At 46.6% G+C, this 26352-nt stretch overlaps 3 protein-coding genes across 4 annotated transcripts; 1 reads left to right on the forward strand and 2 right to left on the reverse strand.

The window, feature by feature from the left end:
* Positions 1 to 238: 238 nt before the first annotated feature.
* Positions 239 to 3685, reverse strand: DCTPP1 (dCTP pyrophosphatase 1). Its single transcript, XM_033170673.1, has 4 exons — positions 3353 to 3685; positions 2833 to 2960; positions 2136 to 2246; positions 239 to 1063 (listed from the first exon to the last, which is right to left on the reverse strand). Exons 1-4 carry the CDS (start codon positions 3638 to 3640, stop codon positions 670 to 672), a joined length of 921 nt encoding a protein of 306 aa, XP_033026564.1. The 5' UTR covers positions 3641 to 3685; the 3' UTR covers positions 239 to 669.
* A 3349-nt stretch (positions 3686 to 7034) lies between these two features.
* On the forward strand, positions 7035 to 14215 carry QPRT (quinolinate phosphoribosyltransferase). Of its 2 annotated transcripts, XM_033170466.1 has the most exons (4): positions 7035 to 7136; positions 9656 to 10212; positions 12869 to 13000; positions 13921 to 14214. In XM_033170466.1, the coding sequence occupies exons 2-4, from the start codon at positions 9661 to 9663 to the stop codon at positions 14140 to 14142; spliced, it is 906 nt and encodes a 301-aa protein (XP_033026357.1). In that variant the 5' UTR covers positions 7035 to 7136; positions 9656 to 9660; the 3' UTR covers positions 14143 to 14214. The 2 variants fall into 2 exon arrangements, with proteins under 2 accessions (XP_033026357.1, XP_033026358.1); XM_033170467.1 differs by lacking the exon at positions 7035 to 7136 and having other exon boundaries at positions 13921 to 14215.
* Positions 14216 to 15768: 1553 nt separating this feature from the next.
* MYLPF (myosin light chain, phosphorylatable, fast skeletal muscle) lies at positions 15769 to 25053 on the reverse strand. Its single transcript, XM_033169837.1, is given in 8 exon segments — positions 15769 to 16148; positions 16894 to 16942; positions 17832 to 17910; positions 17991 to 18095; positions 18221 to 18296; positions 22566 to 22619; positions 22622 to 22663; positions 24938 to 25053. Coding segments are annotated over 8 exon segments (513 nt in total). The 5' UTR covers positions 24941 to 25053; the 3' UTR covers positions 15769 to 16043.
* Positions 25054 to 26352: the final 1299 nt, after the last annotated feature.

Below are 26352 nucleotides of genomic sequence, written 5' to 3' on the forward strand. Positions count from 1 at the left end.
GCCAATATGGCTGTTGACTGGACATACAACAACGCAGCCTGAAAAAAAGATGGCCTTCAGCTCCTGAGAGACTATGTGCATATTAAAATGAAAACAGCCACAGGAGACTGCCAGTTTGAGCAGAGGAAGGACCCTCGTAAGAGACTACTTAACCCTCCCCGCTCCCACCATTTCCCTGCTTAAAAGTGCTCAAGCGGCTCTTACACCCATGGGGGAAAATTCACCCCTTCCACACATGCCAATGGGCCCGGGGGGGGGGCAGAGCTTGAGGAGGATGGATTTGGATCGGAAACATCCAGATGTAAAGCAGGCCTAACCTCCCATTAGTCAGCTCAAACAGGCAGCTTCCCATGGCTTCTTTTCTTAAAAAACAAAAACTTAAGATGGAGGCATCAAACTGGGCCCTAGTCAGGAGGCCAAGTGTGTAGAAGGCCCTTGTCAGTTTCACATCTGAGGTAAAGTCATAATGCCTGCGTAGAGTGACAGGCCTTCCCCCACAGACTTGTCACTTTCAATTCCCCTGCCAGATAGGGCTCCCTTCCTCAATGGAGTGAGCATCAACTAAACCTTCAAAATCATAAAAGGAGAGGGAGGAAATAATGGCAGCACCCCCCCCTCCCCACATCGCTCCCTTTGCATTAGCGCTTTCTAGACTCGTCTCACAAAAGGCTACGACGAAGTAGAGGCCTGTTTCGAGGCGCTGCCCTGCCTGAGCCCTGAAGCCCCAGTGCCATTTGAGCCCTCGCAGCTTGTGTCCGGAGGATGGGAGCTTCCCAAAGCCACACAAAAGTTTTCTCCCCTTGCTGCTCCAGAAGAAGCAGCTGCACCGTCCTGTTGCTTCTCGTATTCGGTGTATTTCTTGGACGACCCGTAAACTCGCTCAGCCGGGTATTTGAGGCGGTTCTTCCCTATCTTGCGGAGGGCGGCCGAGGGAAGGTCCACGCGGCACTTGTCTGCCAGAGCCACCAGGTAGATGAGGACATCGCTGAGCTCGTCGGAGAGGGCTTCGCGCTCAGACGCCGTCCAGCCCGGGAGGCCTTCAGGGGCTTCCTCCCGCCACTGACTAAAGGGCAACAAGGGGAGAAACGATGGCGTGAAGAGGGGAAGGAGCTAAGGAGGGATTCAAAGCTTCCAAAGGGAAGCTATGATTGTTTGTTGCAGCAAAGCCAGCAAAGGCTCCTGGGACACCTTAAAAAAGGAGGGAAGTACCTGAGAGCTGGCTGTGCCCACTAGGCCTCTGCTTAGGCCCAAGCCTCCTTGAGAGGTTTTGACTGGGTCAAATGTGTCCTTGAACACCAATCATGCCTCTTTGAAGGACAGAGAGAGATGCGTGTAGACATTAATCTACCTTACAAAGATAAAATTTAGACTGATTGCTCTGCCCACATTTGACTCCAGGAAAGGGAGATGCAGCTCTAGGGCTGAAAAGGGGCCCACCCTGCCACCATCTTAAAGGCTAACAACTTTATTGTGGTGTAAGTTTTTGTCAACTGCAGACCACTCCACCAGATGTATGAAGTGTTACCCTGAGTGCCCAGTTCTGGGCACTGCCACTTAAGAATGATACTGAAAAGAATCACAGAACTTTAGGGTTGGAAGAGACCCTGAGGGTCATCTAGTCCAACCCCCTTCAATGCAGGAATCTCAGCTAAAGCATCCATGACAGAGGGCCACCCAACCTCTGCTTTAAAACCTCCAAGGAAGGAGGGTCCACAACCTCCAGAGGGAAACCGTTCCACTGAGACTGAGAGGAGATATGATAGCCATCTTCAAATATCTCAAGGGCTGCCCCATGGAAGACGGAGCAAATTTGTTCTCTCCTGCTCCAGATGATAGGCCTCGAACCAACGGATTCAAGTTACAAGAAAGATTCCGACTAAACATCAGGAAGAACTTTCTGACAGTAAGAGCTGTTTGACAGTGGAACAGACTACCTCAGGATGTGGTGCCAGCTGATGGGAGTTGTAGTCCAACAACCTCTGGAGGGCACCAGGTTGGCAAAGGCTGGATCAAATGATCGCCAAGTAGCCTTCTGATTCTATGAAAGCACCTTTAGGCCTACATCCTCTCCGTCCCTTCGCTCACAAAATACTGCCCGTTGGGGCCCACTCTGCAATCCCATCACCCGTACTCACAAGAGCTCCGCCAGCTCCCCAACCTCCCCGACGAGGGCAAGCAGCAGATTCCGAGGCTGGTGGTACTTCCCCCAGCCACGCTCAGCTGTGAAACCAGACTGGAGTCTTCGGCTGTGGGAGAGACAGAGAGGTGAAAAGAGTTTGATGTTGTGTTCGGCAGAGGCTGGTCCATTAGCGCGAAGGGGGCACTGCCACAGCAGCTTCAGACTTGCTCTTGGCTAGTCTCCACTTGCCTGCCTCTTTACAGTGGTGCCCCGCTAGACGAATGCCTCGTTAGACGAAAAACTCGCAAGACGAAGACATTCGTCTAGCGGAAGGCTGCCCCGCAAGACGAATTTGTCTATGGGGCTGCCTCGCAAGACGAATTTTTTTTTTTCGTCTAGCGAAAACCGTGGTTTGCATTGGTGCTTCGCTAGAGGAAAAAACCGCTAGACGAAAATACTCGCAGAACGAATTATTTCCGTCTAGCGGGGCACCACTGTACTTACAACCAATTAGGGGATGGTTCCGCCTATCAATGGCTCTGGCGCCACCTACTGTTAATCTCCCCGCCTTCTGCCCTACCAGTCCCAAACGGCACCAATGACCCCTGTACATTGGTCCACATTTGGGGGTGGGAAGGATGGGATGGTGAAGTTACAATCAACCATAAATGTGGGGCCTGTGAGGTGGGAAGAGAGAAAGGAGGGCGTCTCACATGTCTTCCAAGGTAGGCTCAGCACTGAACTGAAACGCTTCTGCTGAATTTCCGTTCCTGTTCCTCACCAACACCTCATCCATTTCTTCCTCTTTTGCCTTTGGTGAACTGGCCGATGGGAACAATGCCTGGCAAAGGAAGTCACAGTAACTGTGCGCCTTCATTCCAATCAACTAGTGAGGATTTTTTTCCCATCAGTTTGCTATTGGCAGTTTAAAATTGTTGAAATTGGGCACTGCGAGCTAAACGTGGCAGCTATTTTAGGTCAAGCACTAATTTATTCCCTGCTTGTCCCAAAAAAGAATAGGCTTAATTAATTAATTAATAATAGAATATGCTATACTGTACTTATATACTTCTAAGGATATTTCTATCCACAGGATATTCTGGAGGTACATATACACAATACTGGTAAGATATTCTGGATATGCTTCCAGAAACCCTGGAATTACAACTCACATAACACCTTTCTGCTCACACAGAGACACAACCAACTCACAGGACATCTCCCGTTTGTTACCTCTGTCCACCTGGGCATGGTGGTTCCAGTACCAGAATGCTTCAGGTCACCAAGCCCATCATCAGCCAAAGGCACAGAGCAGCCTGGAGGCAAATGCTTTTGATGCTCAGCCGTGGCCATGTGCAGCCGAAGGTTCGAGTAGCCAGCAGGCATCGTACCCTTGCAGAACCTGCAGGCTGCTTTGCCATTGTCTCCTGCCACAGGGCAAAGCCAGACCTTCAAATCCTCCTCTTCCTCCCAGTCTCTGCAATACTTTCCCTCACTGGCAGCCCTTTTCAATGATGCCATGACTGAACAGGCCTGAAAGAGATGCGGGGAGAGAAGCCTGGTGAACAAAGTGGTTGTTAGCAGCAAAGGATAAAGAATTTAGCCGAAGCCTCATTCACACCATACATTTAAAGCCTTGTAATAACACTTTCAGCAGTCAAAACAAAATAAAAAAATCTTTCCAGTAGCACCTTAGAAACCAACTAAGTTTGTTTTTGGTATGTGCTTTCGTGTACATGCACACTTCTTCAGATACTGCATGCACACGAAAGCTCATACCAAGAACAAACTTAGTTGGTCTCTAAGGTGCTACTGGAAAGAATTTTTTATTTTGTTTTGATTATGACAGACCAACATGGCTACCCACCTGTAACTTTCAGCAGTCATGGCTTCCCCCAAAGAATTCTGGGAGCTGTAGTTTGTTAAGGGTGCTAAGAGTTGTTAGGAGACCCCTATTGCCCTCCAAGTGTTAAAATTTCCAGGGTAGTTTAAAGACCAATCTCTCTTCACAGGGAACTCTGAGAATGGCAACTCCTGTGCCTTTTCCAACATGTGAAGAACACTGTTTGCAGGTTGTAGCCAACCAAGGTATACTCAGAGTAGACCCAATGAAATTAATGGACCTAAGGCAGTTATGTCTATTCATTTCAATAGGTCTTCACAGAATATGACTGATGTTGGCTAAATCTCTGGCTGCATTATGCACCACACATGTAAAACACTTCCCTCCAAAGAGTCCTGGGAACTTGTAGCTTAATCCTCGCTGAGCAACAATTCCATGCACCCTTAACAAACTACACTTCCCAGAATGATTTGGGAGAAGTCACGTGCTTCAAACGTACGCCACCTACACAAGGCTCTGTGGCTTCTCTGCTGCAGGCACATAGGGAGTTGTAGATGCATCACATCAATGTGTGTCCCCCACCCAGAATTAGAAATTTTTCTTAGCCAATACTCTCCAGTGCTAAGCTGCATAAAGTCTGCTTTCAGTACCACGACTCACGCCCTGAAAAAAACAGAAGTGAGAGCACATCACTTGAACATGTGTAGAAGGCTCTTTCCCTCACCCTTAAGAAACCACAGGAACCCCCCCCCGTACATACATACACATAAACACACACACGCGCACACACACACCTCTGGATATTCTCTGCAACTCTCATGCCTGGCTCTCAACGAAAGCAAAGCAACATACACAGCCTACCTGGGCTCCAAAGGACAACAGAGCAGGCAGGATCCGTCCCCTTCCAACAAGCCACGCGTGTTTTCCCGGGTTCAGCGCAGGGAAGCCAACCCACCATCGCCACTGAGCTGGGCTCTGGTAGGCTACAAAGGGTATGACGAACGCACCTGCGGCCCAATCAAAGGTGGCTGGTGGAAGGCGAGCGGAACACTGCAACCAATAAAAAAGAGCAGAGGGTCGCGCCCAATCGGAGGAGAGGCAACAAATACTGTAGCGAGTATAGATGGGAGAGGCGCCGGGATAAAGAGTCATATATATGCAGAGAAGCGGCCGGCTCAAGGAGTTACAGGAAGAGAAAGCTTTATATAGCTGCTATATATCGACCACAACAATATCATAAAATATCATAAACTGATACTAAATGAGCAAATAAATATAATATAAATATAGGAAATATAATAGGTTCAATATTATACACAACTACAGGCATATATATGGGAGGAAACTGCGTGAAAGGCGAGGTTTCTTCTCGCAGGGAAGATGCAAGAATCCATAAAACTTGCAGCTGGTCCTTTCTTGCGCATTTCCCTCTCAAATCTGCGTTTTCGTTTTAAGGGTTGTTGCGCTGGCCTTATCCCTAGAAAAATAGAAGTTCCAGCAATTTAGGGTGCTTCCAGTTGAGAGGTTTTTTTTCTGCACAGTTCATGTGAGTTGTCTGGATTTTTACAGGGAGCACGGATGATGACCAGGGCCGGATTTAGGTTTGATGAGGCCCTAAGCCCTAAACTACTGAAGGTAATGTCCAGTTATATGTCCAGGTGTCCTTTGTCAACAACAAATGGTCACTGTTTTTTGTGTTGAATATATGCTATATGGTAATTTATGGACCTAATAGGTATCTAAAGCCATTTGCACATAACAAAATATGTATTTTATCATAGTAATTGTTGAACTGAAATATAACTAAGAAGAAAGAGAGAGAAATTAGCAAACCAGAGATATTTTAGGGAGCAGGCTAGCAGGCAGGGCCCATTACTTATGGTATATCATAGGAGGTTACACAACCCAAAACACTGTTGCTATATGTAAGTTGTATTTTATTTGTTTTTTGTCTTATATTTTGGAAATGTACATCCAGGTTTTTTTTTTCTTTAAAATTTTTGGGGGCCCCCAATAGAGTGGGGCCCTAACATAGCTGTCAAGTCTCCCTTTTTTGCGGGAAACTCCCTTATTCCAAGCCGTTTCCTGCTGCTATCCCTTATTGTTGATATCCCTTAAATTTCCCTTATTTCTGGGAAGGAGAGTTGGAGTCTGGGGGCTCCTTGGGTCCCTGCCTTTCTCAGCCCTGCCTGCCTGCCTACCTCACTGGACTTTTGTGGGGATTAAATGAGGACTAGGACCAGGGAGCTCCTTGGAGAAAAAGGTGGAATATAAATACCTAATAACAGACAGACAGATATATAAAGAAGATGATAAAATAGATGAATGTTTCTCGGCAACAGGTGCTCAGATTAAGCATTGCTGCCCCTAACTGGAGGCAGAGCAGAGCCAACCTGGCCAGAAGCCATCAGTGGTCCTCTCCTCCTGCATGAATTTGCCTAATCCTTTTCTAAAGCCATCCAAGTTGGTGGCCATCACTGCTCCCTGTGGCAGGGAGTTCCAGAGGTTAACCGTGTGCTGCGTGAATAAGTGCTTTATTTTCTCTGCCCTGATTTCTCTTTCCTGAGAGATCTTTCCTGATGTAAATTAATTTGTAGCCTGGGGGGGGGGGGATTACCGCGTCATGGACTGTCCCTGAGAACCGTAGACTGTCCCTGGGACAGGTGAGGGTGCTGATCCCTTATTTTCAAATCCAAAACTTGACAGCTATGGGCCCTAAGTTATAGCTTGTTTATATGTAAATCCGGCACGGATGATGACGATGATGCACCTATCCTGTACGGCTCCCATAACTACCTCCTCCCTATTCTGTTTTCTTTTTAACAAATGCTGGAAATAGTATTTGAATGAAAAGGCCGTCACCATGTTGCCAGTGGTACAGATGTTCCATTGCGTTATTTCCCAATACTTCTAAAAGGCTGCTCATGAGATTGCTGATCCTTTGAATGGAGCTTTGCCTACTTTGGCCCCGATACGATACAGCTGTGCAGGAGAGGTTATTTATACAAGGGAGGAAAAACAAGGGTCCAAAGTGCCAAAAGCAATTATCGTGGTCCTCATCCCACCCCTCGTTGTCAGCCTCCCACCCCTCAGGAATTCAGGAAATTTATCTTGTGCAACCAGTTAGACAAGAGAAAAAGTTGCAGAGAGACATTTTGGATCCTGGCTAGTCAGGTAAGCAACCAACATTGCCTCTTTTAAACTAGCTACATCTGGGATACCCTCAGAACTTTAGGGGTGGGAGGGGGAATTCTAGAACAAAACATCAGAAGAATTCAAAGACTGCCTTGTCTGGTCGAGTTACTGTGGCTTAACAGTTGATTTTTTTCTTTATTGGTTCACATTTTGTTGGGTTTGGGGAGAAATGTATTGTTTAATATGTTGCTTTTTTAGAAGCTCCCTTTTTATGCTCTTGGCTTTAAATGCTGGACTCTCACCCTCCCCTTCTCTCTCTCTCTCTCTCACTCTCTCACTCTCTCACTCTCTCACTCTCTCACTCTCTCACTCTCACTCTCACTCTCACTCACACACACATGCACACACACACCACTCTAATACTAGCAGCAGGTAAAAGTTAGAATAAATAACCACATCCAGTGCTTTTTTTCTTTAAAAAATGTTTAGGGAACTTTCATTTTCCTACTCATATTGAAATACTGCCCCTCAATGAGGCCAAATTTAGATTCACAAAATGTTTAGGGGTATGCGTACCCCTGCATCCCCCCAGAAAAAAAGCACTGACCACATCCTTCCATTAAAAAATAAATATCTACTTCATTCCATAGAATTCAGGTGGCAAAGTGACCCTAATGAGGAAAAGTTGGATTTTGACCTCTGTTCTGCAGGGCTCTTCGCTTAGGCAGTCCAGTTTTTTTCTCCCTGCACCCATCTCTCTGACACACCCACACCCACTTTTTTGAGGTAACCTCACCTGGGACTTTGGGCAAAGTGATGCAACCACTTTGAGTGCCTCAAGGCTGTCGTCAGTATTTTGCAGGAAGGATTCTCACAACAAATCGACTTCAATAGTAATTAAGAAAAACCTGGGCTGCTTGAGGTTTGGAAAGTAATGGGGAAATGTGTTGCAAAACGTGGGCTGAATGAATTTACCAGAAAGAAATGGAAATACCCTGCAAATAACTTTGGGGTGAATGTAGGATGAATGATCCTTGTCAGAGAACATCCACATAGTAAACAAATCAGAACAGAACAGATGCTCACAAAAGATTGGCCATAGTTTAACCACTGTGTAAACTTTGTGTACAGATCAGCAGGAGAGCTGGACTGGTTGTAAGTAAGAAAGAAGGCAGCCAGGTGGGGGCTGGCAATGCCTCACTACCCCTAAAAAAACAGGGCAGGAGTGCCAACTTGAATAAAATATTGTGGGGAGCAAGTAAGCCCTGACTCACATAATCACAAGAAGCAGCATACACACATCATTTGAATGGCAATTCCCATTAACTTTTGGGCAGCTGGCCCCCCCAAATATTTTATTGGAGGGCCCCTAGGAGTTGGCTGCTATGAACCAGGGTGAGCCTTGCTTCCTTTCCTTTTACTAACAGAATAAAGGTAAAGGTAAAGGGACCCCTGACCATTAGGTCCAGACGTCGTAGACGACTCTGGGGTTGCGGTGCTCATCTCGCGTTACTGGCCGAGGGAGCTGGCGTACAGCTTCCGGGTCATGTGGCCAGTGTTTCTTACAACACCAGCATGACAAAGCCGCTTCTGGCGAACCAGAGCAGTGCACGGAAACGCTGTTTACCTTCCCGCTGGAGCAGTACCTATTTATCTACTTGCACTTTGACGTGCTTTCAAACTGCTAGGTTGGCAGGAGCTGGGACTGAGCAATGGGAGCTCACCCCGTCGTGGGGATTTGAACCGCTGACCTTCTGATCAGCAAGCCCTAGGCTCTGTGGTTTAACCCACAGCACCACCCGTGTCCCAATTACTAACAGCATACCATGAGCAAAAAAACAAGGGGGTGAGTATAACAATCCCAAACAACAGTTCAAAGAGAACTGAATATGCTTGGCAGCCTCAGAATGTTGGGAAACTTTTGCAGGGGTGGGACAGAATGCTGGTTGGGGGGGGGCAGCACAGAGAATGGACCGGCGTATCCTGCAAAAAGGTGTTGCTAGTTGGCATGGTGTACCAGAGGACTTAACCCTGAAGGTCCCATTAGCATTTCTTCCTTTTTTCACAGTGTTTTTTTTTTAATTCAACCCATTATATTACTATACTAACATAAACAAATGAAAAGGGTGGGGGAATAAACCTTGTCCCGTTTACTGATGTGATATTGTTGTCTCTTCTGGTGTAGAGGGGAGAAATTGGGGCTCAGAAGCTGGAGCTAGCTTATAAGCGAGTCCACTATATATAGACAGCACTATATATATAGAAAATGGTCAGCTATCAGACTGTGGTCCCTTTCGTCCAAGTAGAGAAATTGTCATTTGTAGTCGCCAGCCACACAGGGACCCAAACATGATCACATTCCCCATTTTCTGGGTTTTTGGGTAGTCATAGGAATATAACCTAATTTCCATCCTTCTCCTCCCACTAGGAAGAGCTGCCATCAGGCAAAGGGTAGCAATTCCCACCACTCATTCCTACCCCTAGGTGACACCATTAGTTTATTGGGCTTTGTCTGGTATGCCTTTGCCAATATCTCTATGGTTTCTTCTTCTTCTTAGTCTTCATGGCCTCCCAGCCAAATCTTTCACACCTTCTGCCCGCTGCCCGTTTGCGTCAACTGGCCTGTGACTGGCTGCGGGAAGATGCTCCTGCCTTCGACTATGGCGGCTATGCTGTCGGTGACCGTCAGGAATGTGCCGTGCTCCTCTGCAAGTCCCCAGGAGTCTTAGCCGGCTTCCCTTTCTTTGAGGCCATCTTTGCTGAAGTTGGCTGCTCTGTAGAGTGGCTCCATTCGGAGGGAGCATGGGCAGAACCAATCAGCCGGGTGGCGGAAGTGCGTGGGCCAGCCAAAGATATCTTGCTGGGCGAGCGGGTGGCTCTGAACTGTATCGGACGGTGCAGTGGTATTGCTACGTCGGCAGCAAAGGCGTGCCAAGCAGCGCGGGAATCTGGCTGGCATGGAGAGGTGGCTGGGACGAGGAAGACCACGCCAGGCTTCCGCCTGCCTGAGAAGTATGCTCTCCTGGTGGGAGGGGCTTCTTGCCACCGCTACGACCTGGGGAGCCTCATCATGTTGAAAGACAACCATGTGTGGGCATCAGGCGGCATCACACAGGTGGGTGTTGCTTTACCAGTCTCTCCCCTACCCTCCATCACCGTGCGACACATACGGCGGTAGAACAAGGCCACATCTGAACCTTGCATCATAAGAAACACGGGTTGCCCCAAAGACTCATGGGAACTGTGGTTTGCTAAAGGCGCCAAGAGTTATTAGGAAACTATTCCTCTCACTAGGGCTGGTTTTCAACGTCACGATATATCACCAGCTAAACATCACAAAATATACCAATATATCACGATGTCTGAAATAAGCAGTTCCAGCCCCTCTGTGGTGAGTTCTGCCGCCTCTTTGGAGGCAGCAGGCAATCTGGGCAGGGTGGCGGCTTCGATGGTGCCATAAGCAGCAGTGGCTTTGGCGCTCCCTAAAAAAAGCTGCACAATTTTGGCGCTCCCTAAAAAAAAAAGCTCAACCACTTGTTCGTCTTAAAAAGGTAGGAGTTCCAGCACCTCTTTTTCTTTTTTTTCTTTTTCTTTTCCAGAATAATTAATTTATTGACCAATGTCTTTCTTAAATAAGTACTTGGCATATACATGGGATCCTAGCCCTGCCCAGAAGTAAAGCTCCTTGCAATGCTGGCAGGAGGGGGGGGGGAAGCACTGGAAATAAGGGTGGAGTTATGCAGAGGCACCGGGTGGCTTCACGGTTTTCCCTACATCGTGATTTTCGCCAGTGCCTGCTCTTGTGATTTGCTGTCCCCTGCAGGAGGTAAGGGAGAGCTGAGCTGGCAGAGTTAACAGGGAATGCAGGCTGGCTTTACTGGTTTTTTCCACATCGTGATTTATCCATAACACACACACACACACACATCTTAATTTGTGATCTATTTATTGCCAGGTGAAAAATTATGAAACCGATAGCACAATATAGACTTCGAACCGGTTTTGGACAATATATTGCCAAGCTCTACCCCTCACAGGGAAACAATTCCCAGAGTGGTTTAACAATCAATCCCTCTTCTTGGGGAACTGGGAATTGTAGTTGTGCGAGGGCAGTAGAGGTCTTCTTACAATTCTTCCTAGGATGCTTAAAGTGACAAACGCTGCTTTAAATATACAGTACAGAAGAGGCTAAAGTCTTGCTGTTATGTTGTTGTTGTTCAGTTGTTCAGTCGTGTCCGACTCTTCGTGACCCCATGGACCAGAGCACGCTAGGCACGCCTATCCTCCACTGCCTCCCGCAGTTTGGCCAAACTCATGTTAGTAGCTTCGAGAACACTGTCCAACCATCTCATCCTCTGTCGTCCCCTTCTCCTTGTGCCCTCCATCTTTCCCAACATCAGGGTCTTTTCTAGGGAGTCTTCTCTTCTCATGAGGTGGCCAAAGTACTGGAGCCTCAACTTCAGGATCTGTCCTTCTAGTGAGCACTCAGGGCTGATTTCTTTGAGAATGGATAGGTTTGATCTTCTTGCAGTCCATGGGACTCTCAAGAGTCTCCTCCAGCACCATAATTCAAAAGCATCAATTCTACGGCGATCAGCCTTCTTTATTGTCCAGCTCTCACTTCCATACCTTACTACTGGGAAAACCATAGCTTTAACTATACGGACCTTTGTCGGCAAGGTGATGTCTTTGCTTTTTAAGATGCTGTCTAGGTTTGTCATTGCTTTTCTCCCAAGAAGCAGGCGTCTTCTAATTTCGTGACTGCTGTCACCATCTGCAGTGATCATGGAACCCAAGAAAGTGAAATCTCTCACTGCCTCCATTTCTTCCCCTTCTATTTGCCAGGAGGTGATGGGACCAGTGGCCATGATCTTAGTTTTTTTGATGTTGAGCTTCAGACCATATTTAGTGCTCTCCTCTTTCACCCTCATTAAAAGGTTCTTTAATTCCTCCTCACTTTCTGCCATCAGGGTAGTATCATCAGCATATCTGAGGTTGTTGATATTTTTTCCGGCAATCTTAATTCCGGTTTGGGATTCATCCAGTCCAGCCTTTCGCATGATGAATTCTGCATATAAGTTAAATAAGCAGGGAGACAATATACAGCCTTGTCGTACTCCTTTCCCAATTTTGAACCAATCAGTTGTTCCATATCCAGTTCTAACTGTAGCTTCTTGTCCCACATAGAGATTTCTCAGGAGACAAATGAGGTGATCCGGTACTCCCATTTCTTTAAGAACTTGCCATAGCTTGCTGTGGTCGACACAGTCAAATGCTTTGGCGTAGTCAATGAAGCAGAAGTAGATGTTTTTCTGGAACTCTCTAGCTTTCTCCATAATCCAGCGCATGTTTGCAATTTGGTCTCTGGTTCCTCTGCCCCTTCGAAATCCAGCTTGCACTTCTGGGAGTTCTCGGTCCACATACTGCTTAAGCCTGCCTTGTAGAATTTTAAGCATAACCTTGCTAGCGTGTGAAATGAGTGCAATTGTGCGGTAGTTGGAGCATTCTTTGGCACTGCCCTTCTTTGGGATTGGGATGTAGACTGATCTTCTCCAATCCTCTGGCCACTGCTGAGTTTTCCAAACTTGCTGGCTGTTATGTTAGAGGTGAATAAGTGGGATTCTTCAATTTGTTTTTCTTACATTTTGAACTCTACAATAACCAGGAATAGAGTTTTTTTCTTTAAGAAAACAGCAACCCTAAAGCTTGCCTTTTCTGCACTGTGCATTAGCTTGCTTCATACCTGATTTTCAAATGTTACCATCCCACAGGCTGTCCGGAGTGCCCGGCGTGTCGGAGGCTTCGCCCTGAAGGTGGAGGTTGAGTGCCGTTCATTGGAAGAGGCTCTCGAGGCAGGAGAATGTGGTGCAGATATTATCATGCTGGATAACTTTGCTCCGCAGGTATATTTGGCTGGGCCAAGATGGGGACAGATGCTGAAGCTGAAATTGCTGTCTGTGTCTTTTTATTGCTTTTTTTTAAAAAACAGGCTTGACTTTTGAATTTTTGAAACTATGAAATGAAAGCACCACAGTCTTTAAAGGTGCTGTCAAGCAGCGTTGTGTTAATGGCACCAGGCCCAAGATATTCATCCCTTCAGGAATGGATCCATTTTGATTTTTTCCCTGCTGTGGTCCCCCACTCTTCTTGTGACTCCAGCATGGATTTGTGCCTCCAACTCACTCAGCCTTGGGCAGGCTTTGGTGTGTGTTAAAAAAAAACACAACTCTACCATCCCAAGCACTGTGTCCTTTTTGTACTGTGTAGCTAGCCTACAGTACAAAAGTAAAATTGACATTAGTTGCCCTGTTGACTTTTCCCTCTGGCTCCACCCACCAGCTTGTGGCCCTTGAAAGTTGCCTAAGAAGGCAATGTGGCTCTGGGTGAGAACTATGCACCAGTTTCAACAGCAACTATCCCTCAAATGCAATCTGAGAATTAGGCCTCAGTTGTGACACTGAGGGCTTACCCACACATACCTTTCCTCTGCTCTTTCTAGGCATGGTACATGCTTTAAACCTCCAAGCGCCCTTTCTTTCTGAATTCCCCACGAAAACCCACTCTTTAAAGCTGAATCGGAGCAAACCTGAATTGATGTTTGCTCCAATTGAGCACGAAAGAGCAGGTTTCTGTGGGGAAAGCTCCAGGGGGAAAAAAAAAACAAGAAACAAATCCAACCCACCATGCTTGGTCATGGAGCTTGAAACATTCACCTGTGCCTGGAAAAAGCGAGGCTACGAAGTGTGAATAAACCCTGAGATTTTTAAGTGGACTCTGCCTCTGTTCCTGTTAACCTCCACTCCCCAATTCTCCTCCTACACAGGAGCTGCACCCCACAGCCAGTACGGTGAAGGCCTCTTTCCCTCGTGCGACAGTGGAAGCCAGTGGGGGGATCACTGAGGATAACGTGGCCCAGTTTGTGGGGCCCAACATCGACGTGGTCTCCCTCGGTTGCCTCACCCAGTCAGCGAGAGCTGTGGATTTCTCTCTCAAGATCTGCCGGGATCCGGCCTCCAAGCCGCCACTGCGGAATTTTGTCTTCTGAGTCCTTAGGATGGGAGACCCAGACAAGCGGCACTGCCAGGTGGCGAGAGGTTTGATGTTGGGTGGTGGGGTTGTGGAAGGGGGTGGGTAGCACCAATTGTGTATAAGGTTTGCCAGGCACCAACCTGTGTCCAAACTTACAGGCACAGGGTGCTTTGTTCCAGTGTGTCAAGCACAGGGGCTGCATCTGCTCTTGCAGAAGGATCCCAGGAGGTGATCTCTAGGGGTTCTGCTGTGACTCCCTAAAAAAAATAATGGGTGGGATCTTTTCCTGTTGTGTTTGCTCAGCTCCTGTTGCAGGCCATTTTGGTAAGCTAGCCAAGTAAACACTTTTTAAAAGCCAGGGTGGGGAATCCAGAGGCCTTCCAGGTGATGCTGGGACTCCAACTCCCATCACCCCTGATCATTTGCCATGCTGGCTGGGGGTGATGGGAGTTGGAGTCCAGGGACAGCTGCAGGGCCACAGGTTCCCCAACACCTTCAATATTTCTGTTCCTTGAATGTCTTCAGGATGCTCCCGCTCCTCAAGCAGCATCACATCTATTGCAAGAGACCATTTCCCCCTCCAAACTCTCTGCCTCTTGAGTCGAAGTAAACACAACTGAATGACTTTTAGTTGATTTAATCAATGGGTTTAAATTTGTCTGTGGGTGAAAGCAATTGCCCTGAAGCAAGAAGCATACCTTTATTGGCCTAAAATCATTTGTGTGTGGATTCGTGTAGTGTAGCTACGGGTGGACTTCTCCTTCCCCCATCCTCTTAGCTAGGGAGGAATGCTCAGTTTTAAGGCAATGCTGGCCACCTGCAGTTTTTATACATTAAGAGATGAGGAAATGGCAAGTTGTTGTATCTGTTGTATGCCTTCTCTTCCCACGAGGCCTTGATTCAACTTGACACCTGCACAGCCCCTCCCCAACCAAAAAGCCTCGTTTGAATAGCTGCTGCCTCTTCCCACATTCCATCTTTTAATATTCTTTCCAGAGGCAGGCAGCATGGCTGCACCCAGCCTCCCTCGCTTAGCTTACTCCATAGCCCCAAAGAGTTCTAAGAAACTCAAAAGCTTCCTCTTGACCTACCGTAAAAATGGTAACCCCCTGCCCCCATGGTATGGATTCTAGAAACTATTAAAAAATACTGGGCGGTATTCAGCTAAGTGTTGCTCACAGCAGACACCCTCTGAAATTTACAAACCCGAGGCAGCAGTCTTCATCAAATTTACCCAGGAATTGGCCCTGCTAAATTCAAAAAGACCGGGTTAGGATTGCACTGTTCACTATGTTCATTAAGTCCAGTGCATCTGCTATCCCATTGTATTTATATCTGCTGCTCAATTAATTAAGTGGTTTTTATTGATTTAGGCCTAATCTGTTATTTTTCATCAGACTTGTTATATAATGTCCACCACTCCTGTTTTTATATTGTGATGGCCTATGGTTAAATGCAATAAAAATGGAACACATACTTAATAATTAACTTTTTTTCTAATGGACTGACTAAACCCAGCATCCCTAACACGAGCAGAAATATAAATTTGTTTTTTAAAAAGAAGATGTACCCACTGCATGAATCCATTCCAGGAGTATTTGAATTTCAGACTGAGAGAAGTCAAAGAGACTGTAACAACAGGGGCGTTAGAAACAGAGGTGTCCTCATCTTTATTAAGACATTTTACGGAGGAAGGTCCCGGTTAGGTTAAGACAAGTTGAAGTGGGCACGGCTTTGGCTTTGGGGGGGTATAGTTTTCCTCCCCAGATAATAATACTAATAAATAACAGGTTTGACGTGTGTATTGCTGGGTTACAAAAGTGTGTGGATCATCTGGGACCAGTGTAAGGTAAACTCCCCGGCCTGGGGGTGTTTGGGTGGATTCCCCCCACAAAGCAAGGGTGGGAAAACCTGGGCTTATTCCCCTTCCTTGTCCTCTCCGTGTGTGATGACGTAGCAAATGTTCTTGTAGTCAACGTTGCCAGCTACATCTGGAGGGAAGGCGTGCCACATGTTCTTGATCTGAAAGAGGCAGAGAGGCCAAAATGAGAAGTTGCCCGATTCCTGATTCAGTTTCCCTTCCCAGGAAGCTCTAAAAAAGGTATACTCCCAAGTCAGTAAATGCATTGCTGCTATTTTCAATATGGATGTCTAAAAAGTTGGAGGGGGAGGGTGGGCATTCAGAAGCAGAGAAGCTGCTTGATGTCAATAACAGATTCGTGATTTTTTCAAAGTTTTCCGCAGAACTGCAATGGCTGCTTCCATTTCCCTTCTGCCAACCTCACCACCTCGCTCTCAACTTAGTTCTGTCCTGCGATGGAATTGTAGCATTTAAACCATTGAATCACGGCACAGGCACACTGTTCTGTCCTAGGAGAGCTAGCATTTAACATTCCATTGGCTGAGTATTTCCCTTCCTATCCAGATGAACATGAAGGCTACGACCCTAAATCCAGAAAGGACAGATAAACAGGAGTCAAGGGCAAGTCTATAAAAAAGCTGCACTTTCTGGCTAGGTGCTGTGTGGATGTGGGCTGTGAGATTATTTCGCAGTGACAGGAAAACTCACTGCCAATTCTCAGAAGCCTTTTAGCTTGGCATTAGCTTGGCAGGTGAGTGGAGTGTGCAGAAGTGTACCCTTTCGTGTTTTGGGGGAAAGAGTAGCTCACAGGTGAAGAAAAATGGGTATGAAGAGGATAAGGGGGGAGCATAAAGGTGAGAAAAGAAAGGACTGGATGTTCTGCATGATGCAGGGATGTTCTCTTACCTCTTCTGGGGTGAACCGGTCGCACTGAGTGGTCAGGAGTTCTTCCAAGCTGCAGAGAAGCAAAGAGAGTAAGATGTTTGAGAGGGATCGCCAGGTAAGTATGAGTCCTTTTTTAGATGGTCTTCAAGCACTCCAGCCTCTTATTATGGAGAACATCTGCTTCCCAATCCCCTCCCAGTTTCACATAAGCTGAAAGCCTTCCCTGGTGGAAATATTTTTGCTTGGAATAATGCTTTGTTCTACACACACACATAGGCAAAAGGCAACTGTTTCATAGGCAACAGAACCCTACCTTTGAATTCCAGCTTTGGAAGAACTTTAACCCTACTACAGCATGCATTTAAAACTGCTATAACTCTTCCCAGGGCACTGTCATTTTATGAAAAAGCCCATGGAGCACTAAGAAAAATCTCAAAGTCATCAGCAACGGTAGTTTGGCGAGGGTTCTGAATCCTCACAGCCCTTACAGCTGCCAGAATGGTGTCTGAAAGGAAGTCATGACAATTAAACTAGTGTAAAATGAATTGTATAAGTTTGCAGGATAGATAGAGCCAAAATCATCATCATCTGAGATGCAGCAGGATGGTTCAGACATAACAGCCTATACATGATTCAGCTGTCAGATCCAAGTCCCAAGAGTGCATGCTTCTTGCTCTCCAACCACAACTTGCTTTCAAATCTGAACAGACAAACTATGGTTTTCATTTGCCTTCTAAACCAAAATTAGAAATCTACTTCAGAATGTGGTTTCTTACTCGTTTGGAGGGCAAACACAAATCTTAAGCAAACTGTGGTTTGTTTGATCAGGTGAGTTGGGAAGGAAATGTGAGTGTGTTGGGGAAGCACATGAACCCAGCGACAGCCAAGCGATGGTTTGGTGTTGCATGTTAAGCAGCGCAGCACATCTAACGGAAGTGATATGCGGGGCAGATACTCACAACTGCTTCTTGACACTGCCCTTGCCCTCAGGGTCCAGGATTTTGAAGGCGCCAATGATTACGTCCTCGGGATCAGCACCTGGTGGGAGAAGAGGAGCGACAGTGAGATCATGACATCAAGTAGAGAAGAAGGAGAGACAGAACAGGGAAATAACTTACCCTTCAGCTTCTCACCAAACATGGTGAGGAAGACAGTGAAGTTGATGGGGCCGCTGGCCTCCTTGATCATGGCATCCAGCTCCTCATTCTTCACGTTCAGGCGCCCTGCAGAGATGGGAAGGGCAGGATTAGCAGCTGGGGATGACACTTGAGAGTTCCATCAACAGCCAAGCTTTGCTTTCCCTCCTGCCCACAGTGCCACGCTCTTTCAAAACTCCCTTTTTTCTTACCCATAGCAGCGAATGTATCTCTCAGGTCTTCCTTGTCAATGATGCCATCTCTGTTCTGGTCAATGACAGTGAAGGCCTAGAAAGTGGTAGAGAAGCAAACATCGTGGGATTGTAGGCAATTCACCTCCAGCATTCCGTCCTACCTCCCGACAAAAATGAATGTAGGATTTGTAGGGTAACTCTCCTTTGTAACAACTGTTGTATCTCGAATCCGTCAAAAGGATTCCTAGAATGCGTGAACACACAGATCTGCACTGAAATTTACAGTTCCGAAGCTATATATAATACCTGCATGTAACTCAGCACAATTTAAATTGTGAGATTTTGCTGGTCCTCTAAAGACTCGCTTGCACACGCATGCTCAGCGCTCGATTCCTGCCACCTCAACTGACGGTTCTGCAGTTCTGAATAAACCACTACAGTTCAACCACCGGAGAAGAAAATGTCACCCACCTCAGAACCTGAAACACAAAACTTTTCAGGGAGTCTATTCATAACACTCAGCTGCCAGTGACCATGTCACAAGACATGAACGTGTTTGTGTGATTGGGCTATAAGTTCATCAGTGGATGTGAGTGCAGTAGTTTTTACTGGAACCACAGATTGCTTTGTTGCTACATGATACCTATCCATTAGCAAACGGGAAATCGCACACACTCGTGCCTGTGTTGATAGTACACATTTCAAGACCTTGGTTTCATCGTGTAAATGTCCATGGTAAGGTAAACATACACCACAGCCTTGAATGAACTTCATTTGAAGGTTAATTTTGACTTCTGGAAAGAATATTAAAAGGAGCGTTCTGACTTATGATTTCTGCTTGAATCCAAAGTTGTGGCTATGGGATAAACAAGACCCTCTTGAGTGTCAGTGCTGTGAACCTCTCCATCATAGGCTCAGGTTGTATATATGTGTAAACAAACCATAAATCCTAAAAACACCACCGTCTCCACTGAACCCTGAACCCTGCGTGAGCTGCCTGGAACCCCTGGAATCTCGCACCGCTCGGAGATTGGGGTGGCGTCTACACAAACATTGGCTGTGGCTGATGGGAGTTGTATACCATAGCCTATGGAGGGCACAAGGCTACTGGCCAAGAGAACGGAATGTTTGCGGCTTCTAACTATCAAAAAGCTGCTGCAACACAAGGGAGAATCAAATACAGTCTTTATTGTTACAATCAATGGCCAGCATTGTTAAAAGAAGAATGAAACATTAACCTGGGTCATCAGCATTGGGCAAAAAACAGTAGTTATAGCAGCCCACTATATATTTACTCAAGGAGGTTGCCAGAGGACTTATCTCTGGAATTTTAATGAGCTGACAGGACGGTTAAAGTTAAAGGAGTTCAGAAAACATGACCCAGGTTGGACCCAAGATACAGTCGTCTTCTATTGATGCTTATATCTAGGCAATGCATTGTGGTATTGGAGAAAGACCAGCTTCCAGCACAGCGCGATCCCTGTTGGGCCTCTCCTCCCCCTCCTCACTTCTCTGCAGCTGTGCCCTAGAGACACCTGTCACTTGATACCCCTCCGAGTCTCTACAGGAATGGGAACAATCTTCTTCTGTCTCATATTAAACCCAGGGCCCCTCCCTAAGGGGACAGATGGAACATTCCAGAGGAGCTGTTGATGAGATCTCCAGAGGATAGCGGGGAGGGGAGGGGAGCTCACTCCTTCCTTGGTTCAGTCATTATTATCCTTTGGGGCTGTGTGGCATGTCTCTTTCCTGTAAAAAAAATGGGAACAACCCACCCCACCCGAGCTGCAGTGAATGCGAATGGAGAGGCACAGGAGCTCCTAACACTCTCTTCATTTTAAAGGCAATAATTACAATTGTTGTGGTGGTGGTGGTAGTAGTAGAAGAAGAAGACTTTGGATTTGATATCCCGCTTATCACTACCCGAAGGAGTCTCAAAGCGGCTAACATTCTCCTTCCCCCTTCCTCCCCCACAAAAACACTCTGTGAGGTGAGTGGGGCTGAGAGACCTTCAGAGAAGTGTGACTAGCCCAAGTCACCCCACAGCTGCATGTGGAGGAGTGGAGAACGCGGAACCCAGTTCACCAGATTACGAGCTACCACTCTAACCACTACACCACACTGGCTCTCTTGCATCATCTCAGCATCTCAGCTTTGTCACTTGGAGTGATGGTGGTGAACACTCTTTTTGTATAGAAGATGAACATGCAGTCCTCCAAAATGGTACTCACGGAGGGAAAAAACCTTAGCCACTCTTGGGCAGGCGTTGGAGAGAGACAACGTAGCTGCCACTGCCAAGGGACAATGGAACCCAAAAATACACCATAGCATAAGGCTGGATATAGGGGAATTTTTCCTTAGGCCATTGAGTTACCTTAGCCAGGAGTTGCGGTTCCAACTGCAGGCATTTCCGACAACCTGTTTATTTAGCATTCATCCCTGATTTGTTTACAGGGAGAGTGGACAAAGCCAGCTATTTAAGAAGCATTCGTTCTGATTTGTTTGTGGGGAAGTTAGAGGATGTTGAGGCCGAAGCAAGTGTCACCATCATACTTTCCAGTCCAGTCTCCCATCACAGCCGCAAGGTTGTTTTGAGGATAACTGGGAGATGGAGGCAGGTTGGGGAACAGCCATTATCGCTAACCCTCCAGCTGCTTAGAGGGAGATGGTCTAGAAAGGTCATCAACAATAATTGCCCAGCAGCCAAGGATCTGTTCTTTTCACCAAATGTATTGATTGAAAGTGGGTTGTCATCAAAAAAGTTGAAAATGCTCGTTGACCAGGATGGAGGAAAGAGAAAGGAACAAGACTGCCGGAACTCCCCAGACAGCTGGAATGATAATTATTTTCCTGTTGTTCTTTTGGTTTCTTTCTCCAAACGTGAGATCTAGATGAAGGGTTTTCAGCCTTTGCAACACCGGCCCAATTTTTGCGTTCGTTGAGTCTGGAGCCCCACAGCTCCTCTTTCAGGCTAGTCACCCAGAATCCATCTCCAAAGATTTCCTTGTAAGGAGCTGCCGCCTGCTTCTCTGCCCAAGCGCAGATGTCACCTACCTTCTTGGTCCTCCCTCACCCAAAATAGACACTGCTGCGTCTCAAGGGTCTCAGAAAGGAAACACCGCCATTCTGGGGTGGGGGTGGGGCGGCGAGGGGCAGCAGCGACGCTGCAAAAGGGCAAGGGAGATCCTCTTCAAAATGGAGGGGAAGAATCTCATGCATGGGGGAGGGCCGAGCTTCACATGGGAAGTTCTCGCCACCACCACCACACCAGCTTCCCAAGTGGAATGAACTAGCTGGCTACTAGGAGACAGGGGGCTACTTACATGGTGTGTAGAGGCAGAGGGTGGCTCAAAAAGGGAGGTGTTGAACACCTTCCAAGGCTGCAACCCTGCACATGCTTACTTGCTCACTGTGCTAATTGGGGCTTCCTTCTGAATAAACATGCCTAGGGTTGTACTGCACAACCAACTAGGTGGTGTTTGATAGTTTCAGCTCCTCTGAGGTTCTGTATCCGACAGAACACAAAGGAACTTGCTTAGGATTAACTTGGCCAAATTATAGCACCCATGGGATTCCTTCTCCCGTTCCTCTCCTTTAGGAAACCCTTTAGAACTTGTAGATGTCCGCCGTTCTCGACATCTGATGATCCTGAACATGAAAGGGCTAAAGGGAAGCTTGTGAAGGGAAATATAGTGAGGTATGGGCCTCCATGTGTGAAATTGGGTGGACAGAAGCTGCTCCATTTTGAAAGGTTTAATTCTATCAGTAAATCTGCCACAGATGTGTTACTTTTAAATAATCCACAGATAAACATTCCAGACTCTGTAAGATCTTACGGTCAGAACATCCTTCCGCATAGCTTACTTAGGCTCTTTCCCAATCTGGTGGTCCTCAAAATTAAATTTCTATCTTGTTCCAAGGAGGTGATCTATAGATTTGAGCCTGTTATTATTAGTATTATTAATAACTTCTGTATCCTCCTGATTTCTGGACGAGACTTACATCCCACAAAAAAGCAGCTTCTCTCCAAACACTTGAGTCTGTAATCCCGCTTTACCTCGGAGTCAAGTCCCATTAACTCTATAGGACTTACTTCTGAGTAGACATTTATAGGATTACACCGTAGCTGCGTACACACCATACATTTAAATCACATTTAAAGCATGCCCCACCCAATGAATCCTGGGAACGGTAGTCACCTTCATTCTAGTACCTTGGGGGAAAAAACATCCTTTCTGATCAATGACTTCTCAAACATCTTCAATGAATAGTTCCAGTAAGCTTTAAGAGCCCCATACATTACATTTCCCAGCAAGCTGCACATTTCCCATTTTCTCCTCTTCCATCTCTTCTAGTTTCTTACCTCTTTGAACTCCTGGATTTGTGTTTGGTCAAACATGGAGAATACATTGGAGCTTCCTCCTTGTCGGCTGCTGCCCTTCTCTTTGCCTTCTTGGGTGCCTGTAATGGGTTAAAATGGGAAATCAGACCACTATGTACATTACCACCCAAAATGCTTATTAAGGATGGGGGGACAGGGGCCCGCACTACACACACACACACACACGACACTTTATTACAGGGGTGGGGGTTAAGTTATTTTTTTAAGTTTCAAAACAGGATGTTACCAAACTTTCCATAGACCAGGGAGCAGGATGAAGGTTCGGGAGATTCCAAATGCTTGGTTATGGTAGCAAAGGTTTTTAAAAACTGGGAGGAAAAGAAGACCCTTTGACGAGCAAACTCAGAACTTTAGTTAGTGTTGAGAAACGGCAGGAACACAAATTCTGTTTCAGGTCAAGGAGCTGCAATGCAATACATTGGAGATATTTCCTCAAAATCTTCAACGTATTAGTCTGAGATGCGTTTGTGAGAGTGAGTGACACAGAGAGAGATGTGTTCAGCAGCAAATGTAAATTAGCCTTGTGCGTCCTGCAAAATTGCCTACACATTCTAGCTTCCAAAAATGTTTTTTATAGGCTTTGATGACTAAATAAATGAATGCTAATGAAGTTATGGAAGTTTCGCAGATGCGGGAGAAACTGCAAAGGCCCCAAGGAAAGAGGGTTCCAGTTATTGGAATGTATCAAAGTTCACAACTAGGCCTCCTCCTTGGAGGCTGGCTTGGAGCATGAGGTTAAATGGCGCTCTAAGGTGTGTTGGCGAGGCAAACACAATTCCTTCCGAACCCTCCTGCAATATACTGGTCTGGTTGATCGGATATGAACAGGGTGCACTTTGGCCTCATAAGAGATAGAAGGGAGCAAAGGAGTTTGAGCAATAGCTGAGCTGGGTGGCAGGGTTGGGGTTTACCTAGGTATAGGTACCTGTAAGTGTATGTGTCAAAGGGTTTGGGAAATCTCTCTAACATACCACAGAAGACGGAGCTGATACACACACAGAGAGAGAGACAATTAAGTTGTGTCTCTTCGACTGCCACCCTATATACAGTATACAATTGGGACTTCTGAGCAGTCATACATAGGATTCCCAGTGAGTACCAATAGATGGGCCATTGATGGATTGAACAGCCAAGGGCAGCAATGGGTTATTTTTGCCTGCAATGTGTGTGAAAGGTTGCTTGGCTTGCTTGCGTGAGCAACCTGGAGTGATTGCTTCCTAAGCAGGTTTTGCAGTACACTGGCTCTCTTGTGCTAGTGGCAGCCTGTGACCTGGATCTCAAAATATGAGGGGTGTGTGTGTGTGTGTGTATTGGTGAAGTGCCAAACCACACAAGAGACTCCGAGAGAAGCAGAAGAAGAAGAGAGAAGAAGAAGAAGACAAGAAGAGAAGAAGAGAAGAAAGAAGAGAGAGAAGAAGAAGAGAAAGAAGAAGAAGAAGAGAAGAAGAAGAAGAAGAAGAAGAAGAAATAGCATACTCCTTGTGCTTCTTTGTTCCAAAACCAAAATTGTTCCACGGTATCCCTTGATTCCAGCTCCTTTGCTTTGGATTTTGTGGCGCCGCCAGGAATATGACTCCTGCAGCTTTTGTCTGCTCAGCAACCGCTCAGCTGCCCTTTATTGTCTCTCTCTCTCTCAATTCAATACGGGGTCCAACTAATTCCCAGCTGAGTAAACTGTTCTACTGCATTATTCAAGAAAAAAAGAGCATGATATGGCCATTCAGGGCCTGAAAGAATTCCCTGGTGAATTTTAAGGTGCATAGCTCAGCGAAGGAAATAGGATATTAAAGAAGGCTAGCTAGAAAGCAAGGATGTGAAATAATCCTATTTAACATGACATTCTACATGCGGTTTAGGCTTCATCTTTCCCTTCCCCTCATCAAAAGCTGTTCTTCCCAGCTGCTACCTGGCATCCCACCCCCAATCTCTCCTCAATTGCTCCGAGGTATTCCCTGAACACATACATTTCTTCTGCACAGAGAATAAAATGTTTAAGTGGAAAGAAACTGAAACAGAGAGATGAGACAGAGAAAAAGAGTAGTGGAGAAACTGATGAAAGGAAAAATAGGTAAGAGAAAGACCTGTACAGCACTGTTTTGGCCATGAAATAAAATTTTAGAAAACTGGTAAGGGGATTCCTCTGTCCCCCACTCTCCAACACCCAACCTCTTGGGTGTTGAATTATGTATTTCACCTACACAATCTGAATGGTCTCGCAGTCTTCTCCTCCTATTTGAAAGAAAAGAGCTGCAGATTGATCAACCAACGTTCCATTTTCTTTCCACTTTGTACATTTCCACTAGATTGAACCAGGGCACCTGCACCCCACTTACCATTTTGGTTTCTCAGCGGACAGGCAGGTGGGCAAACAGCAGCTGTGGGTGCGGTGGGGATGTCCCAAGGGCCAGAAGGATGAGCAGCCTAGACACAGGCTGCGAATTCCCCTGGGGTTATATAGACTCCCCTGGCAGGAGGCGGGGCAACTAACTATAGCCACATCTTCAAGTTTGGCTCCAGGGCTAGGGGTGGGGGGTAACCAAAGTCCAGAAATAGACTCCAGAGGAACGCAAACAGGCCAACTCCTTTCTTGGAGAAGGGAAAAGGCATGCTGGGTTTTTGACAATTCCTGCCCCAGAAATCTTGCTATCACAGGGGTTTGTGGTAGTACCCCACCTTCTCCCAGAGTAGGCCCTACGCCTACCCAGTTTGGTGTCAGGGTGAACCTCTGACTCTGGGTTAGGGCTCCACTGATCTTTTGCCGGGACTCAAAAGCTTCAATTGGAGTTATTTGTGACTTGCATCATCAATTTGCATTATAAAGTGTGAGCGGGCAGGTCACCGCCACGAGGAGTTTACAATCTAAAGTGTGACTCAGGGGAGACAACCGAAGAAATGGAGGGAAGGGGGTTGTGGGGAAAGACAAAGAAGAGAATGTGCATTTATTTCACCTGCACGCGGTACGTCGGTATAGTTAAGGTGAAGTTATGCATGCCAAAGCCTTTGCAGGAAATTTGTTGTTTTTTTAATTCCTTGTATGAAATTCAGGGATCAGGGGCTAACTATTTGTCAGAGTTGATACACAAGGATAGCCAATGTGGTAGCCTCAAGATATTGTTGGACTTCAACTCCCATAATCCCTAGTCACTGGAAATTGTAGTTAAAACATCTGGAAGGCACCACACTGGAAGGCACCCACAGTAAGAATTGCACTATCCCATGGACCTTGAGCTTGGCAGCTACTCTTAAGAGCTCAGCCCCACTCCCTAGCCCTGGAGGATCTCTGTGGGACCTCTGCTGCCTGGCCTCCATCGTGGGCTGAGAAAATTTCAGCTCCTCACTCCATTTCCTTGCCTCAGAGGTCCTCAATATCCGCCTTCTTTCCTTCGGCCCTCTCCCTACCCTTCCTCCCAGCCAAGGGTATCCAATGTCCCTGAGAAAATTTCCTTTTTGGGATTGTGGGGCCCAGCTGTCGCTTGCAAGACACCCAGGCTGGAGTAGAGGCTCCTAAAGATAGCAATATTGAGCTTCCTCCCCACTCCACTGCAGACAAAACTACGGGAGCCCTGTCCATTCATCCCCCTACTTCACCCACTTATTCCTAGTTATTTCCCCTAAAAGAGCCTGTTATAGACTCACCATGTGCTGTAAGGCAAAGAGAGGGAGAATGTGAGAGAAGGAAAACAGAATGGTGAAAGCTGTGAGCACCTGCAACTCTTCAAAGATCAGTATGATTGCTAGAACAGGGACT

This window comes from Lacerta agilis, chromosome 14, assembly GCF_009819535.1.
Source record: "Lacerta agilis isolate rLacAgi1 chromosome 14, rLacAgi1.pri, whole genome shotgun sequence".
Taxonomy (NCBI): Eukaryota; Metazoa; Chordata; class Lepidosauria; order Squamata; family Lacertidae; genus Lacerta; species Lacerta agilis.